Below are 18,938 nucleotides of genomic sequence, written 5' to 3'. Positions count from 1 at the left end.
TTCTTCCCACCTTCCTACCCCTAGAGAGGGTTTTATGTCCCACAGACTATTCTGGAATGTCCTAGTGGCTGAGCCTGGCCAGGAATGACCTTGTACTCATGATCTTCCCCCTCCTCCTCTTCTTTCTCTTCCTCCTCCTCTTCTCAAGAGTTTGGATTGAAGATATGTAAGACTGGGTACAGTTACTGAATGTTGGGGGTGAAACCAGAGATCTCTTACATGCTAGGTTACATAGAGTTTCTCTATGTAGCCCAGGATATCCTGGATATCACCATGTATGTATACCAGGTTGCCCTTGAACTCACGGAGATCTGCCTGCCTCTGCCGCTCAAGGGCTGGCATCAAGGGTGTGCCCCACCATGGCTGGCTCAAAGTCTGTTTTTAATCACAGGTGATGTTTATGTAAATGTACAGGTCTGAGAGCAGGTGTGTGTCTGTGTATGTGTGTGCATGTGTGTGTGTGTGTGCATGCATGTGTGTGTGTGTGTGTGTGTGTGTGAGAAGAGCGGGGCCTGGCTTTGGGAAGTCCAGAGTCCTTTATCTGCAGTCAGGGCTTTGTGTCTCAAATCCCCCTCTTCCCCTCCCCCTCTGCACTGACATCACCCCTGAAGCTGACTGCGCTGACAGAAAAAAACAAATCTTTATTTCTACAGGTTGGCGAAACCCTGTGTCCTTGGAGGAAGCTGGTTCTTGTTTTCCTGAGGGAGTAGCCCGGAGCACGGAAGGAAGCCGAGCGTTAGGAGCTGGCTGTGGAAACGCGGACCGAGGAAGCCCTCGGGGGAAGTCCAGCTGCAGAGATCGCCGCCCCCGCGCTATTTACATAGAGCTCTATATATACAAAACAAGAGAAAATACAAAATTCCGTATCCGTGCATGCCTGCGGGGGAGACGTGGTCCCTTTCCTTTCCACGCAACCTTGCGATGTGAACTCTGAAACTTTGTAATGTCTAGGGTGGCAGGGGAGAGAGAGATGCTCGCCGCTGCGCGTGCAGGGAACTTGCATGGACCCGTGGGATCGGCCTCAGTGTGGACCAACTGCTCGGCACAGATGCTGGTGTGGAGTAGAGGGACTCGGCCGGAAGGCAAGATGGACCAGACAGAGGGGATGTGGGGCCCATTTTGTTGGGGGCAGCCTAGGATCCCACCATTTTTCGACACGTCCTAACCTCTCTCTGTCCCCGTGGAGACAGCTCTCTAGATCTCATGGTGGTCACAGCCAGAGAAACTGGATGTCATTTTCTTTCCCTACCTATAAGTGTGTCTGGTGCTTTACTTCTCAGTTTCTTGGTGCTAAGTGTATCCTTCTTGGTACGGCCAGAGTCTTACCGGGAAGGCCAGGGGATGAGAGGTCTCTATTTTGCTCTTTGGATATACTCTCTCTTTTTTTTTTTAAAAACAAAAAGGGCCAGGTGACAAGATTCCCACTGGAAAGTCTCTCAGTGGGGGGGAGGGGTGGTGCTCACAGGGTTTAGGAGCAGCCCCACCCCCACCCCAAGGGAGAGGGCTATGAGGGGGAGGGGCAGGCCAGTACGTAGGAGCTGCTTAGGAGTCGGTAGGACTACCGCCTCTCCCTGCAGCTGTTCTGCCGTGGGCCTCCTCCAGTTTCCTAAGGGGATTCAGGGCTTAGGTTTTTATAGATTAAAGAGTCAAGAAATGGCTATGTTCTGATGGAGCGTGATTTCTAAGCAGGGGATGCGTGGGGAGGGGGCGGAGCATTTAAATGAAATGTCCGATTTCCCCTGCTCCCCAGACACACAAAATAATAAGCTACTGTTTTCAGAAGTTTCTAGAAGGGCTAATTTAAATATAAATACATATATATATATACACAAATAAAATGAAGCCGTTTGCTAGACTGACATTTGGCTGCAATGGCTCATGGCTTCAGAACTGGTGGTTATTATTAATTTTTTTTTTTTTTTTTTTTTTTTTTGCTCTTGTTTAAAAAAAAAATTCCAACAGGAACAGGTATTACTCCTCTGCAAGAATACCGCATCACCCCATCGAGGTCTTTGTAGCCAAGATGGTGAGGGATGCTTGTTGTGGGCTCAGTGAGACAGTTACTCTTATTTTTTTCCTTTTTAATTTTGGAGACAAGGCCTCACCCTGGAGGCTGGGCTGACATCAGCTCATGAGTATCTGACATTTGGGAAACTACGGCCGGGGCGGACTTGGAGGTGACTTGCCTGATACTTGGGGATCAGGGAGTCTGCTAGAAAGCATTAGTTGGTCAGGTGCACAGGGCTTCAAGGAAAAAAAAAAAAAACGGTCCCTGGCTAGCCTTGCTGAGTATGACCAATGAAGCGCACCCTTTCTCAGTGTGCCATCAGAAGGCTCCTCTCTCCATTTTAAATCCATGCCTTATATTTCTCCAGATAACCCACTTTAAAAGGAAATGCAGCTGAGAACTCAATGCTGAAGCCTCCCCTTTTCATCTGTCAGAACTGAACTCAGCGAAATAAAAGATCAGCTTGTGTGGTGGGGAAGCAGCAGGCAGGAGGCCGTGCCCTCGCCTGGCCACAATTATACAGAGGGTCCCAGAATGATCTGGAAGACACCCTCTGCTTGTCTTTGATCCTTTTCCCAGCAAGGAGATGAGTCCTTGCAAGCATCACATTTCCAGAGAAGGTGTGTACCATGGCAGAACTCCGTGGTGTCCCTCTTTAAAGACATACTGTTCAGGTTGCAGTGGGACATGCTGACCCTGCAGAGACCCGGTGCAAAGGGTGAGGGGTGAGAGAAAAACCTCTCTTTTTTGTGTTTTGTTTTTGAGCTTGGCTTTGCCTGTTAGCTAATGATAGCTCCCTGGAGGATTTGAACTCCAAACACAGAGGTTAGCATCTCTGGTGGTTTTCATTTCAATGAAGCTGTGTTGCTGAGGGAGCCAGGCACCCGTGACCTTCCCGATGGAACTTCTCAGCCAAGTTCTCTGTAAATACTCTCCTGTAGTAATGGAAACCACATATTTATCAAATCTGGGCCTTGGCTCCGTACGCAGTTCATTTGCGGACGCTTCTCCTTTGCTCCGGGTTTGATGGGGTTGTTTTTTTTAAATGCCTGGTTTTTTCTATGAGCTTTGACTTCTTGATGGACATTTGTATTAGGATATTGAAGCATGCTGGCTGTGTCTCTATTGTCTCATGGTCTCTGCTGTGCTGTTACTTGGACTGCATGAGATAATGGGGCAGCCTTTCTCTTTGGTGGTGTTATTGAAAAAAACAAAACCCAACTTCCAGTGTGTGATGCTCTGGCACGATCTCGCTCCCTTTATCCCGCTCTCCCCGGCTGCCAAGGAGCATTGATTTTGATTCGCTTCTATGTAGAGTCTGTGAAGAGGGAGAGAGGCTTTGAAATACATTTTAAAAAGACCTCATACTGGGTTTTAGCAGACTGCAGCACTGTGTGTGTGTGTGTGCGCGCGTGCACGCGCGCACGCGTGAGTGTGTGTGCATCCGCGCAAAGCCTGGGGGGCCTCTGAGATCATTGCTAGGGAGCTGGTTGTGTGATGAGCTGAGGTGCTATCTGTTACCTGGGTCCGCAAGCTGCTGGCTACTCTCTGAATGTGTCCTGGAGTCTGTGGGACCGAAGCCTTCCAGAGTAGGTCCACTCCCTTCTGGTAGCTTCTCTCCTTCAGTTAATCCCTCCAAGCAAGGACTCTGTTCACATTTGGGGTTCCATTTCCCTTTGTCTAGATGGAGTTTGAGCCACAGTTCTTTTGGAGAGCCCAGGAAGGACTGTATGGTGCTGGGCCGGGAGGGCATGCCCCCACACTCCCTGTCCCTCCTCACCCCTCTTAACGGCCATCCCAGAGACTGTTTGCCAACCTCTGTGATAGCTTTGTTCTGTTTCCTTTCTACCTTCATGGGGGATGCGGCCCTGAATGGTCTGATGCCACTCTATGGAGCTGAGCTCATGTCTTGTGCCACCTGACTGTACTGTCATGTTTCTAAAATTGACACAATGTCATTCTTGCTCCCTGAGAACTGGGGAAAAGGGTAGGTCCTCACATGAGCTACAGGAGTATCTTTGGGAGACACTGGGTCACTACTGGGGGCTGCTTGTTTGTTATTATTACCCTTTTGTTGAGACACGGAGCCAGGCTGGCCTGGAACACACTATACAGCCCAGGATAACCGTGAACTCATCTTCCTGCCTCCCGATTCCTGGCATGGGCCACTACACCTGGCTTATGTCGTGGACTTTTTGGAACTGTTAGAACACAGGGTCTCTTCTGGGTTCATGCTATTTTCTTTTCTGAGCCTGAAGTCAACTTGGTGGGGTGGGAAATCAGGGGGTCAGAAGCTGCCTGGGGATTTGGGGAGAGGGGCAGCACACTATTCCCATAGGAGCTGGTCAGAAGCCCCACCCAGAGGGAAAGCTGACCTCAGTGTCTCTTGAAAGCTTCAGCCAAAAAGTTTTTCTTTCTAACATTTTTTAATGTATTCACTCAACACCTCTTTATTGAGCATCTATAGTGTACCAGCTGAAGACCTCCGAGTCTGAACAAACTGACTTAGTTAGGCTACAGCAACAGTTCTTTTTGGAGACCAGATGCCATGAAATGTCCCTTTCCAGTCTGGCTCATAATTTAGAACAGATCTGCTAGGTCACCATTGTGACCCCAAGCCTTGCTGGCAGATTGCTCTATAGTATTTTCTGCATGCCACTCTTTTGGGCTGAATGCAATTAAAAGATTTGCTACATTGTCTTCTTCTCCATGGGAGGGTTGGTCCCTTTTGTACAATAATCAAAGACCTCCCTCACAGCGGAACACTGCACGAGTCACTTCCCAAGGTTTACCCTGAGAGATACCCATCCTATTGGTAATACCACCAATCCCATTTTACAGGTGAGAAAACTGAGGGCACCCAAATGGCAAAGTGGCTGAACTAAGGTTTGCATTCAAGTCTGTGTGCCCCCCTCCCCCAAGCCAATGTGGTGCCCACCGTCTTCTGGTGTTGCTCTTTTAAAAGCAAGCATTGTGGGTGAAGGTGAGGTATTTTAGCTCAAGGGTAGACATTGCTGGTCCAAGGGCAAACCTGTGGCCCAGCAGGGAGTGTCTACTTTAGTTGAAAAGAAAGCAAGCTTTATTTGGGAACTCTTGAGAGCAGGTAGAATGATTTCAGGGGGTTGTCTCCAGTTTCAAAAAACTCCACCATGGTGAGGGTTTCTCATGTGCAGATGGGCATCCCAACCACTCTGGAGGCCCCGGGAAGCCTCTCCTGCTCTGCCATCTATCTTCTCTCCAACCCTGCATCCCCAGGGGCTGAAGAGCCAAGGAACCTGTGTGCATGGTAGAGGTGCCTGTGAGGGTATTTGGAGCCTGGGGAGAGGCAGTAACTTGGGGGACATTATGTCTGGGTCCTGACCTTGTTCTCTTTTGTAAGGGGGGCGGTTTCCCTACCTGGATGCTTTGTACATATTTGTTATGCTTTTATTAAAAAATTGATTGTGCACCTCTAATGAAGGCCTTTGTGTATTTTTTCTGGGAAAGTGGGTCCTCAGAGACCAGGAGATAACCATGGCAACTGTGCAGACCGTGAGGCTGCACGCTCATTCTCCGGTTTTATGTGTGTTCATGTGTGCCTGCATCTATCTGAAGGTCAGAGGTCATCCTCGGGAGCTGGCCTTTTGTTTGTTTTTTAAAAGACAGGATCTCTGTGTTAGCCTGGCTAGCCTTGACCTCAACGAGTAGACCGGGTACTCAGAGGGGTCCTCCTGCCTCTGCTCCAGAGTGCTGGGATTAAAAGTGTGCAATACAAAGATGTCTAGCATCACCCTGTCTTTTGAAACTGGGTCCCTTTATTGGTCTTGAGGCTCACTGGAGGAGCTAGCAAGTCCTTAGGGGTACATTGTTGCCTGATGTTACTAATTTGCACTTAGATCTCCCCCCCCTTCCCTGGTCTATATTTCTTAAATTTATTTATTTATTTATTTTAGATCGAGCTCACTATAAAGCCCAGGGTTGCCCGAACCTTTGCACACTCAGCAAGCACTCTCCCACCAGGACACATGCCCAACCTCACTGGGAGAATCTAAGCAGATCACAGAACAGGTCCCCAGTCCGGTGACCCCCCTCCTGGTCATCACAACTCCCACAGCTGGGTGTGCTTTACTGGCACCTGGACACCCTAGAGATGTGAGGCCCCCTGGGGGCACAGACTAAAGCACTCAGAAGACTCCCATCAATCAGAGTCTAGTACCCCCTGGTGTGTTTCTGTGAGTACAAAAGCCAGAGTGAGGTAGTTTCAGACAACCTGAGTTGGGGTTCAGGGCCTCCCTTGGGATGTTGGTGGAGGCAATCTTCCCAGAAGCCACCATCCAGCATGTGGATGTGCATAGGTGTCTGTACAGAGGACAGAGGTCAACACTCTGTATCTGTCGCTCTCCACTTTATTTTTGGAGGCAGAATATCTGTCTTCCCCACCCCCACAGACAAGCAGCCATGTCCAGATGTTTATGTGGGTACATGGACTCTCAACACAGGGTCTACCTGGCTTCAGGAGGCACAGTGACTCTCAGATACAAGTTACATCCATAGGGTAGGTTTATTGGCAGAAGGTTCTCAAAGACAGCACAGACATGTCCCAAAACAGAAGACTTCCACTTCCTCTTCAGCAGGGGGGATGGTCCCAGAGCTCCGTACCTGTGTCATTCCCTTTGGAAGGGGCTGGGTCTGTTAGGCTCAGGCCCAAAGCAGGCCCTTCTTCCCACGCTTCTTGAAGATTTCTGTTTTCAATGGTCTGCTGTGTCCAGGAGCTGGAGCTATTAGTCATGGGCCCCTTGACGTGCGTGGTGGGAATCGTACCTGAGTCCTCTTAAGAACCCAAGGCAAATAGTTGTAACCTTTGCCCTCTCACCAGCCTCCCCTACCTTACTATTCCCTGGTTCTCACACACAAACAAGACTTTGGGGACTCAGGGATTTGAGTCTGTGACCCACAAAATACCAGGAGCCAGATCTTGACCCTGATGCTCCCCTGACCTGGTCAAAACAAAGGACAGACATGCCACTGCAGGTGAACTGTGAGTGGCCTCCAGGGGACACTTTCCCACAGCCTCGTGCCTGGGAAACTCTGCCTGGGCCCTCTCACCTGAAGAACCCGGCTGATGGTGTTCCCTGGAAGGATGAGAACTGAGGAGCATCTCACGGTCTCGGGGATGCTCCTGTGTGCACTCCTTGTATGGCAGGGGTACGGTTTATATTTACATGATGTTAGAGAAGCAATGGGGAGGGGGCAGTAAACCCTTGGCACACTTGCCAGTAACCCACAGTTAGTTTACCTGTTTCTCTTTAAAACGGAGTCTCATGGAGTCCAGACTGTCCTGGAACTTGCTATGTGGCCAAGGAATGACCTTGTCCTCCTCTGATCCTCCTGATTCTCCTGCCTCTCCCACCCAGAGCTGGCAATACAGGTGTGCACAGCCATGCCTAGTCTATGGTGCTGGCCACAGAACTCAGGGCTTCCTGCATGCCAGGCAAGCGCTCTACCAACTGAGTTCTATCTTTAGTCCTGCTGCTGGTCTTCTCAGTCCCAGCAAGTAATATGCTAGGTTTTGTAGTCCCACAGGGTTAGGGGGAGGATACAGGGTATAGGGATAGCACAAAGTTTGGAGTCGGGTTTCCGTGCCTGATGCCCAATGGCTGCCTCTGATCTATCCCCACACATTTCTCTGCATCTTCTGCAATTCCAACCTCTCCACAAGCTGACAGATTCTCAGGCAAAACAACCTCTCTGATAAAAACCAGTTGCAGGTGGTTCAGTGCTCTCCTAGGTACCCCCTCAAACAGAGACAACAGAAGGGCCCATCCTCCCTTCCCTCTTAGAACATCCAGACACTGGGATTGCTTAACATGCCCATTGCCATAGCAACCGAGCTTGAAGGATGCCCTGGTCCCCAGAAAGGGTGTGTTATGGGTACTGGGAAAGTGCCAAGGAGACCAAGCAGAGGAAGAAGTCCAAGCAGGGGTGCCCAGTCCTGAATCTACAGAGAGAAGGTTACAGCAACCTGAGTCTTCAGAGGTGACAGCACTGAGGCCCCTTGTCCCCTCCCTCACCCCATGGCATGTCTGCAAATCTGCCCACAGCCTTTGCAGTTTTCCCAAATGTGGCTGGGGCCAGCCTGTTGTGCAGGGGAGAACAGAGTTGGGAGCAGGCAGAATTCCAGAGGCTCCTGTGCAGTCACCTCTGCTGTTCGTCCCCGGTTTCCAATCAGTTGCCCAGGGGGAGAAGCAGCTGTGTCCTAGAGACCGGAGAATGTGCAGCACACCTGTGAGCTGCTCCCAGCGCTCCCTGCGGTCCGCTCGGCGGTTAGTTAACGATACAAAGCAGTCTTTTCAGAGACTTTTCCGAGGACTGCTGTTTCTCCGAGCTGATTACCTCACTAGAGAAAGGGAGGGGAAAATGGATCGCTCCGGAGCCATGTGCCACTTATGACATGGATTGAAGTCTCTAGGGGGCAGGGGAGGGTGTGGGGGGGAGGCAGCCATGTCCACCAGAGCTCTGCACAGGCCTGAGCTGCCGGTGAGGGACAATGCAAAAGAGAATAAGGATAGAGAATGACAAAAGGAAGGTGGCATGCACTTCTGGACCTGAGCTGACGCTTCTGAGACTGACTGTCCCAGGCAGAGCCCAGGGAAACAGGAAGCACAAAGGTCCGGTCTTTCCACGGCTCCTACCATTTGACCTCACTGTCTCTGTGCTCAAGGCAGTCTGTCTCAGATGTGCTGTATGCCCAGGCCACTGGTGCTTAGCCAGCAAGGGAGGGGCACTTGCAGCAACAGCACCAGGAAGCGCTGGAGATGCATCAGTCCTTACTAGCTGGGCAACCACAGAGAGAGAGAGAGAGAGGGAATACCCCATCCCAGGGCGGATGTGGAGATGCCGGGAGGCAGCATGAGCAGGATGCTTGGTGCTTTGAGGTGGGTGAGGCCTGGTGTTCACATGTTGGGCGCTCTCCCAGTGGCTCTGTGTGCAGACCTGGGTCAGGTTCTTACTCTCTCAGCTCATACCACATGGGAGCATTGAGTAGCAGTAGCTGGAGGCAGGTTAAATAAGGGGGGGGGGGACTGTGTATTGATTGGTACGTCCTCCACTTAGAGGGGACGGACCACCTACCTGTGGGGAAGCCAAGACTGAGTAAGGAGAGCTCCCCTTTCTGGTGGTGGTACCAGGGTGGTGTAGGTGTAGGTGTGAAGACCCTGGGGCCATCAGAGGTAAAGGCAGGAGAACATCCTGGAGGCTATTTTCTGGGAATCCTCAGGGTCCGGCTCAGTAGTGCTGGGCCCTCCCCGTCTCCCTAGACCTGCGTTTAGCTTAGTACACCTGCAAGTGTGCAGACGTAGCCCCGTCCTTCCAGCAACGCAGGGTATCCACGGCAACCGAGCGGCAGAGCGGGCAGGTACGCTCCCTGTCCAGCCACAGGCAGAGGCACTCCTCACAGAACACGTGCTGTGGGGACAGCAGACAGGAAAAAGTGTGACCTGGGAGCCTGGTGACAGCAGCCAACTGGCCAGGTCACCCATGCATGCCTTCCAGGAGGGGAGACAACAGCTCCGTCAAAAAGAGACATGTTGGCAGCTGGTGCCCTGGCTCGAAGGCAGACACGGGGCCTGGGGAAGTAATCCTGAGAAAGTGGAACCTTTTGTAGGAAGATGGAATGAGCTGTGGGGGCACCTGGCAGAAGACAGCACGTGCAAAGGTCCTGAGGCCAGGATGTGTGACTGAGTTTGAGGGGCAAGATGATGCTGAGACAGGCAAACAGACAGACAGACGAGAGAGGGCATTCCTTACCAAGCCTAGCTCAAATTCCCTTCACAGTTTGTTACACATACAGACCAGCTTATGCTAATGTGGACTTAATAGTCTTTTTAAAGATTTTTACGCCTGCATGTATGTGTGTTGGGTTCCCCAAAACTGGAGTCACAGTAATTGTGAGCCACCTCTGTTCAGTCCAGAGTAGCTCTATCACTGTGTCTGAGAAATTAATGTGGGTCAGGACAGAGACTCATGAGACTCTAGTGTGAGGAAGACCCTGAGTCTGCCTCCTCAGCAGAGAACAGAGTCAAATGAAGGAATCCAGGAAACCCCGCCTTCCCAGAGCCCTGGCCTGCCCCTGTCCACATCTGCAGAGGGAGGAGGCATATGAAGGTTGGGATGGAGAATGTCCCCAGCTGGGTTCAGAGGGCAGGGGTGCAGCTGGCGCTGGAGGGTCCTCTCCGGGCTGTGAGTCACTGATCGTGGAGTTGGGAGAGAAGCCCTGGGGACGGAGTCTCATCCACAATTTCCACAATGTGCTCTGAGCAAGCAGCACAGGGTGGACAGACCACAGACACGAAAGAAGAGGTTGTGGAGGGAGGAGTCTCTTGTTTCAAGACATCTGTGTGTGCCTGAAGCGAGCAGACACACACAGGTGGGTCTAGCAGGTGACAGACACGAGCTGTCCCACAGTCACTTCACTGTGATGAACGATACTCATGTGATCACAACCCAGTAAAGAAACTCAGAGAGGGGAAGACACAGGGCCAAGGATGCACAGCAGCTAGGCAGTGGGAGTCAGGAGTGTAGCAGGCAGCTGTGTATCATGGCCTGTTGTAGCCTTTCCCTCCTTGTGGGCCTACCTATGGTGCGTTGTTTATAACAAGGACAATACAGTAGTGGAAGTCACCTCTGGAGTAGATTACAAAAACTATGACTAGCTTTGCTTAGAGTATCTGAGTTCCTCATGGGCTTGCTCCAACAACACCAGCTTAGCAAGGAAGCCAGGGTTATTTGTAGCCACGAGGATCTGAATCCAGCTCACAACCATGTCCTAAAGCTTGGAAGAGGCCCTCAGGAGCTAGGAAACCCTCGATGTTACCCCGTGAATTACCTCAAAGCAGAGGGCATAGAAAATCAGGACTTGGACTTGTGGTCCATGGAGACTATGAAATCACATGTTTATAGCGCTACTACCATGGTTTGGAACAACTTGTTATGCAGCGGTGGTGGCTGATACACAGGGCCTGAGCCTAGAGCGAATCCACTCGCCGTCCATTCTGTGCTATTGTGTATAGTGTGCACACTGAGAGGGTGTGGGACATGAGGTCAGAAACAGCTATTTCTGTAAAAACATTGCTGAAGATGTGGTTGTTATGCAACACCACCACCACATACATTCATGCGAGTCAATCAATCAATCAATCAATCAATCAATCAATTAACCAACCAACCAATCTTAGATCCTCTCAGTCATAAACTAGGACAGCCATATCCAGATCTGGAATTAAATGTGCTGCTTTTTAAACACTGCTGCAAACATCATTACCTCTGACTGCATTAAGAGACCCACAGCTGCCCAGGACATGCTATTTCACCCTTGGTGAATGATGGCCTAGAGGGACAGGGTCACCATGAGCTGTACTGCTTGGTTATGGAGCAAGTACCTAAGAAAGTTGGTGCTTAGAAAGTACATGTTACGGAAGGGAGAGGACGCAGCAGTCACGAGTAGGTGTACACAGCCTAGATGTGACTGGAACTCTGCTGGAAGGTGCCCTAGTTTCCCAGCACAGCCTTCAGGGACTTCCCGCAAGAGGCCAAGGCTTGGTGGAAAGGGCAGAGCCAATGGCACTAGAGGCCCGGAGTGTGAGTAAATTCTGGTTTCTGTATCTTGGGTGAGTATGTCTTTGCCTTTATGAGCTCTGCTCTGTTAATAAGCAGGACTGCTCTCCCCACAGCCTTAAGATAGAGAAAGATACATCCTCTTATGTATCAGGTATGACCAATTTTTACGCTCAAATCAATGGGTGTCTTGTCAGCTGTCCGCACCCTCGGCCAGGCTCACAGCAGTCCAGAACTGCTTTCTTCTCTGGTCACTCTTTGCTCATTGACAAAGGAGCCCTTTTAAGAAGTATGACTTCAGGCCAAGCACCCCCATTTCCTGAGTTCTTGTTATCTTGGTAGGGGGCACGTCATGAGCACATGTGGGGAGGCTACCCGAACCAGCACTGGAACAGAGCTGCAGCTTCTGAGGATGCTCACTGCTTACTATCCACCTGCCAACCTGTTTCCAGGCACTACCTCAAGGGGAACACTGAGGGCAGAGGAAGTGATGTGCTGGAACATCCATCCATCCATCCATCCATCCATCATCTATCCATACACCCACACACCCATCCATATTTATCCACCTATCCATCCGGATACCTATCCACTCACCTGTTCAAATCTACCCATTTCCATCCATCCAACTGTTCATGTATCCCACCTATCCACCCACTTGCTGTGCCCAGACTATGTCTCTACTGCTAAAAAAGAAGAGTTGTAGCCTCTCTCAAGGTGCTTGCAGTTTGGCCAAGGGAAGAGAGATCTTACACAATCATTCACTCCATGAGTAATCATGCTGGCAACTGGAAAGGTCTCTGTGGTGAAAACCCAGTGCATAAGACCACAGTGTGTAAGACTATAGTGTATAAGAACACACTATGTAAGACCACAGTAGCCAGAATCACATCTAGTCTGGGGAGGCACAATGGGGAAGCCTTTCTTAAGTGACATCTGAGCTCATTTATTCAATGATGTAAGGCCCTTTTACCTGCACAGGTCGCCTCTGCCCTTGCGGGCCTAGCACACACCAGCAGAGCAAGGTGGAGACGTGAGCTCAGTCTGGCAATGCTTTCGTATCTTCAGCCACTGTATGTGGCTGTCAATCATAGCTCTAGGACAATGGTGTCTTGTCTGGCCCCTCCCAAGAGTTCCTTATCCACCTTTGGGAAGACATGGTGCAAGAATGGAAGAGGCAGGCAGACTGAGGCTCAGAGAGGCTGGCAGGAGAAGGAATTTCACCTCACCATCATGTTCAGATAATCCCATCACGGGGAAGGAAATACAGATGGCTCCGAAGCACAAGTGGAGCTGCCCAGCCACACTCAGAATTAGAGAGATGCAAATGAAAGCGGAGCTCGATGGCACTGTCACCTGTCAGTCTGGCAAAGCCTAGGGCTTTGGTGACGCTGTGTGCAAGTGAGGGAAGGGACGAGGGGCTGGGCCACAGGAGGACAGGCAGGCAGTCTCCCCACTGAGGGCAATTTAGCAAGACCCATCAAATGAGGGCCTTCTCACCCGGGAATCCTACCAACTAGGAATGCATGCTACCGAGAGCCTGCCACCAAGACAGAGCACCTGCTGGGAACAGCTACTTCTTGCTAAGCCCCATCACAGGTCACGTGGGCTTCTGAGGAGCTACCTGAGTGAACTCATTTAATCAACACTGTGGGCTCATGCAGACACAATCAATCTATTTCAGTCACCTTTGTGACAACCTTCTTCGCAGTAACAAGATGTGGTAAGAGCTGTGCCTCTCAGGAAATGGCCACACAAATGGTGGGCTAGCCACTGAATGTCAGGTCTGTGGCCGTAGGGCAGAGTAAGGGGTGATCTCTGAGCGCCAGCCACAGGTTACAATGGCGCTGAGCGACACGCAGCTCAGGGAGATTGTGCTGCAAGTTCAGCTTGCTTGAAAAGATGTTTATGGGTATATATATATATATATTTATATTTATATACATGTACACAGACACATGTGTACACTAAACATGTGCACATACTATTTTTGATGTAACTGTGAATTCAATAAAATGTTTTCGGCAGGAGGTAAAGGAAGCTGGCAACCGTGTTGCTTCTGTGATTGGTATAGGACAAAGACCTGGTGACAATGCAAGCAGCCTGTCACTAGTCTGTGCATGCAAGTATGTATGCATACATCATGCATGTGTACATATGTGTATCATGTATGCTTGTGTATCATGCATACATGTATGTATACATGTGTATATCCCGTGTATATGCATTATCATGTATGCATATATGTTTGCATGCATGCATGTATTATTCTGTGTGTGTGCATGTACTATGGTGCATGTGTGGAGGTTGGGGGAGAATATATGGGAAACAGTTCTCTCCTTCCACCACATGGTTCTAGGGACTGAGCTCAGATGGTTGGGTTATGCAGCCAATGCCCTCAACCACCAAGGCACCTTCTGCCTTGCTAGCTCCCATCCTTGTCTATCTTGTAAACAATCTTTTTCTTTAAAAAAGCCTTTTGTTCTGAAATATGAAAAAGTTCAACGATGGAAACATGGTCCTCACCCAGCCTCAGTTTCCCCTCCAAGTACTGTATGACTGAAAAGCACATTTGCCAAAGGCGAGAGAAGTAGGTTGACATGTTACTATGGAAGGGCTCTAGGCTTGGTTTAAATATCAAAACACAGCAGTATTATCTTCCTCCCCGTCCTGGGATCCAAACCCAGTTGCAAATTCTAGTTAGCTGTCATGTCTCCTGCCTGAACTCTGTCCGAGGCACACAAACTGCCATTCTGTTTGCTTGTTTGGACAGGAGCTTGCCGTGGAGCCCAGGCTGGCTTTGAACTTGTGGCGGGAGATCCTTCTGTCTGCCCCTCAAGTGCTGGGATTCAGGATGTACACCACCACACCTGGCCACAATGTCAACTTAAAAGCCGATCACAGCGAGGGAATGGGGCCGAAGCTCGGTCAGTCTCTTGCTTGCTCAGTACACTGAGGCCCTGGCCACAGCACTGCACACCTGTCATCCCTGCGCTTGAGAGGCAGAGGCAGAGACAGAAGGATCAGTCACAGCCGTTCTCAGCCTCATAGTGAGTCTGAGACTGTCTGGGCTACATAAGACCCAGACTCAAAAAAAAAAAAAAAAAAAAAAAAAAAAAAAGAGCATTAAAATTCAGTTAAAACCAAACTCCTTTAAAGTCTCTCTCCAACAGCAATGACAAATTTTTCTTGCTAATGCTAAAAGAGGACCCCACCTCCTATCCCATCTTCCGAGGGTGTTAGGGAGGCCATCTGCCTTTCTTCTCATTCCTTCTGGAGCCCAGGCGTACGCACAAAGCCTCCGCATACTCGAGCACTTCGCTCTCTGCCCCGGTCCCTGGGGACTCTACATGAATCTCTCTTCCACAGCTCTTATCACTGCCAGCCTTGCTTCATAGTTATTTATGAATATGTGTCTGAATCCCTGAGGACACCATGAGCTTCCCAAGGAGGGGACTGGCTCTGTGTGTCCTCTGCCTCTCCTCTGGACTCTGCCCTCACCCAGGTCACATTTATAGAATTGACACCTGGCCCCTGGGGTCACGAGGAGACGAAGGGGCACATTAGGAAGTCAAAGCACTTGTCACTGTGGCTTGGGGACCCCTGATAATAATGAATTCAAAAGATAATGATAACTTTACAGAAAATGGTAAAGACCACGCTGGCCGCTACTGTGGTGAGCCACGCAGGGATGGCTCAGCATGGCTGACAGTACAGGAAGAACTACGTCCCTGTAACTGTCGTTGAACACGTGGGACACGTATGTTGTATGTGGCATCGCCATCATTTTATGTCTGTCACGGGGAGATGACACACCATGTTGCACCTGGATCAAGAACACTCCTAGAAGCCGGGTGTGGTGGTGCACATCTGTGATCTCAGCACTGGGAGGGGGAGGCAGGAGCATCTCGAGTTGAAGGTTTCCTGAGCTATATAATGAGACCCTGTCTCATAACAGCAGCACAAAGCATCAGGCTGTTGCTAGGGACACACGCGTTTAGTGGTGCAATGTACGGTCATGAGGGAGCCCTGAGCTGCATCCATAGCAGGAACACTTTAAGGGTGTGTTCCAGAGCCTGGGGCAGCAGTTGAGGTGCCTATTTTCCATACCAATGTAGACCTAGCCTCAAGGTTCTCCCAGCAAACCCCAACCTACACACTCAACTTTCCAGCCCGGGGTTCCTCTCCCCGAAAAGTTCTTTAGCATATAATCCAGACCTTGTGATCACGGCCCCCCATACCTGCTTCTCTCTCTTGTCCGCCCCTAATAAACCGGTGATATACTTTCATTTGACTTGAAGCTGCTCATTTCACCAGCATGGAATACCAATGGATGTGGCTGGGCTTTGCACTCGGGACAGTCTGATATGACCCCACCCCAAGATGGACAAGTTCTATATTTACCAACACTGAGGCTCAGAGAGGAAAAGCAGCTTGTCCTTAGCTACTCAGCCAGAAAGAAGCAGGGCAGAGATTTAAACCGTAGTCTAGATGCCTCTAGTCTTGACCAGTTGCCCCTAAAGACCACACTGGAGCCCTGAGATGTGCTCCCAGGACCGGCTTTTCCTGGAGTAGGGTCCCACTGGGGACCCTGCTTGCTCACCTGGCACAGGAGAATCATGGGGTCTCGGAACTCAGCTTGACAGATGGCGCAGACGGCGCCAGCCTCTGTGCACTGCTGCCCTGTGGCTCGGACCCCGTAATTCTGTTTGAGGGAGAAGGGTGGGGGAGACAAACACAGCCGGTGAGTCCTTCAGTGAGGCAGTCTGCAAGGTAAGGAAAGGGTTGCTGTGGGCTGCACCATCTGGTTCCTTGGGCCTGGGACTCACTCACCTGGGAGGTGCAAAGGAGCTTCAGTGCCTTCCTGAGTCCACCCACGCGGCCACAGATGTCGAACGACTGAAAGGAGAGTAGAGTGAAGGCTGAGAACAATCTCCCGGCAGTCTCCGCCTTCGGCTTTGACTGATCATTTCAGGAAAACTTCTTTCCGTTTCTATCAGTTTTGCCTGACTTCTGTCCTGACACTCAGTATCAACAGTCTTCTTGGTTACTCTGACCAAATAGCATAAGTACTGTCTTTCCCCAGGCCAAGCCCAGGGCAGGCATTACTAATCAATCACATCACTTTCCCAGCACTATAGCCAGCCACTGCTAGCTGATCATAGTGAGCAAGATAAGACCCCCCCCCCCCCAGGTTGGTTCTGCATGGATTGCTTGGCTGGTCTGTTGGAAAGAAGCAAAGTGGACACATTCATTATCCCTAGGCCCTTTAAAGCCAAAGAAGAGAGAAGCCAGGCAAGTGAGAGAATGGGAGTTTACTTTTGCAGGCCAGTAAGATGGTTCACTAGGTACTTACCATCAAGTTCAGTCCCTAGAACCCAGTGGGGAAGGAGAGACCCGACTCCTACAAGTTGTCTTCTGATCGCTACATGTGCACCATAGCAAGTGCATGTCTCACCTCTAACACTAAATACATTTTTTAAAGTTTTAGTGTATGTTATGATAGTATGATTAGGCGAATCTCAAAAATGTTACAATAAATCAGAGGAGTCACACCCAATATGTTGTTGTACACCAAGAGCAAACCCAGGGAAGCTGGGTACTAGGTTTATCTGTGAAATCCGCACATGCTTTGGAACCATAAAGAGGAGGTGGTTGCGCCACACCGTGCCAGCGAATGCCAACGACTGTATGTGGCCTAAGGTGAGCAGCAGCCAGCCCTCGTCATGCAGGCCTGTAATCCTTCCTAGTTTCTCTGGAGGCTGAGGCAGGAGGATTGGGAGTTCAAAGATGGCTTGGGAACATACTGAGAGCCTGTGTCAGGGTTTTAAGAAGGGAAACAGTGTAATGGCAGCCTGCCTGCTATAAGAGAAGCCCTGGGTTCAATTCCCATCACCAGAGGAAGAAGGAAGGAAAGGGTAGACAGATGGAGGGTTAGTTCTGTTACAGGAAATACATTTTGATTTAAAACAGGCAGACATCAGTGGCTGGTCCTAGATGCTCAACAGCCCCTCAGCCTGGCCCAGCCGCCTGCTTACCTTGCAGAGACTGTAGAGAACAAGCAGGACGCCTCCGAGAAAGTAGCTGTTGGAGGAGTCGTCCCCCATGATGTACTGGTACCACAGCTGGATGGGGACAAGTGACCTGAACAGCTGGCTCAGCTCCTCGATGACCAGATAGAACTTTCCCTGCAGCACACAAAAAGCATCAATTAGTGTTAGCAGCAAAGACCCAGAGGACAGAGCTGGGGCCCAGGCAGGGCCATAATGACAGTCCAGGTCACAGGCAGACCATTAATCAGCTTTGGAAAGCACTCAAGCTGGCTCTAATGGGGACCGATGGATGTGGCCAGGGAGACATGGCTCCTGCCAGAGGTCCTTGTCCACCACCCACTGCCCACTGTCCCCAGGATCGAAGTGTCAGATCAGGTATCAGGGATGGTGAATCAAAGCACTTGGGGTAGGGCGTGGGTGTGGCCAACTGTCGGCCTAAGTGCAGTGTGGAGGGCAGAGGGTAGCTCATTACCTCCTCAAACTACCCATGAGCGCTGACTCTGGCACCACGGGATAGAAGCAAGGGAGCCAGGGCAGGTAGCCACAGCCTCTTGTGACCTCCAAAGGGGCCAGATGACACCTTGAGGAATATCTCGCTCCTGGTTGGCTCTCACCCCATGGGTTGCTCTCAGAATGAGGTTCCTGTCTGTCTCTCACCCCATGGGTTGCTCTGAGTCAAAGATACTGAGCTGGAAAAGGACTCGTTTCAGTGCTGGGGAGTCAACAGGTTCAGATTCCTGCTTCCGTTTTGCCTTGAAGAAGCCTCAGGAGGGAGGGCCTCTGCCAGGAGAGGGGGAGGGATAAACTCTTTCTTCATGGGATCTACTGAACGTAAACACTACCTTGATGGGGGGCCTTTGACACCCCTCTAAAAATGCTCCATGACAGAAATGGAAACGGGCCCACTTGTAGAGAATGTTCTCAATCAATGTAGTCACAAGACCCACTGAGTAGAACCTGCCCAAGGGCAGCGGCCATAGCTGGACACTGAACACCAATTCAGGTGACGTTTGTGAAACAGGAGACTACTCCTTGGCTGCATGTCTGTCGGCGGACATGGGTTTCACAGGCACTACATTGTGTCAAAGAGGGTTATAAAAGCCCCCATACTGGGCTGTGGATAAAGTATTTGCCGCACAAATGTAAAGACCAGACTTCAGATCCCTACCATCCATAAAAAACCAGGCAGGCGTGGCATAATCCCAGGAAGCAGGGACAAGAGATCTCAGGGAAAGCTGGCTACCTAGAGTAGCAGGATCAGTGAGAAAGCCTGCCTCAGTACATAA

At 50.5% G+C, this 18,938-nt stretch overlaps 1 protein-coding gene across 1 annotated transcript in view; it reads right to left on the bottom strand.

The window, feature by feature from the left end:
* Positions 1-9,128: 9,128 nt before the first annotated feature.
* Positions 9,129-18,938, bottom strand: part of RNFT2 (ring finger protein, transmembrane 2) — a 45,179-nt gene continuing 35,369 nt past the window's right edge. The window contains exons 7-10 of the mRNA XM_080940418.1: positions 17,638-17,787; positions 16,433-16,498; positions 16,203-16,304; positions 9,129-9,451 (exon numbers count right to left, since the gene is read on the bottom strand). Coding sequence (XP_080796544.1) covers positions 9,317-9,451; positions 16,203-16,304; positions 16,433-16,498; positions 17,638-17,787 — 453 coding nt within the window. The 3' untranslated portion in view covers positions 9,129-9,316. The remainder of the gene's footprint in view (positions 9,452-16,202; positions 16,305-16,432; positions 16,499-17,637; positions 17,788-18,938) is intronic.

Source organism: Micromys minutus, assembly GCF_963924665.1.
Source record: "Micromys minutus genome assembly, chromosome: 29".
NCBI classification, from domain to species: Eukaryota; Metazoa; Chordata; class Mammalia; order Rodentia; family Muridae; genus Micromys; species Micromys minutus.
Note: the sequence above shows the minus strand (reverse complement) of the source record. Positions and strands in the feature narration are given on the sequence as shown.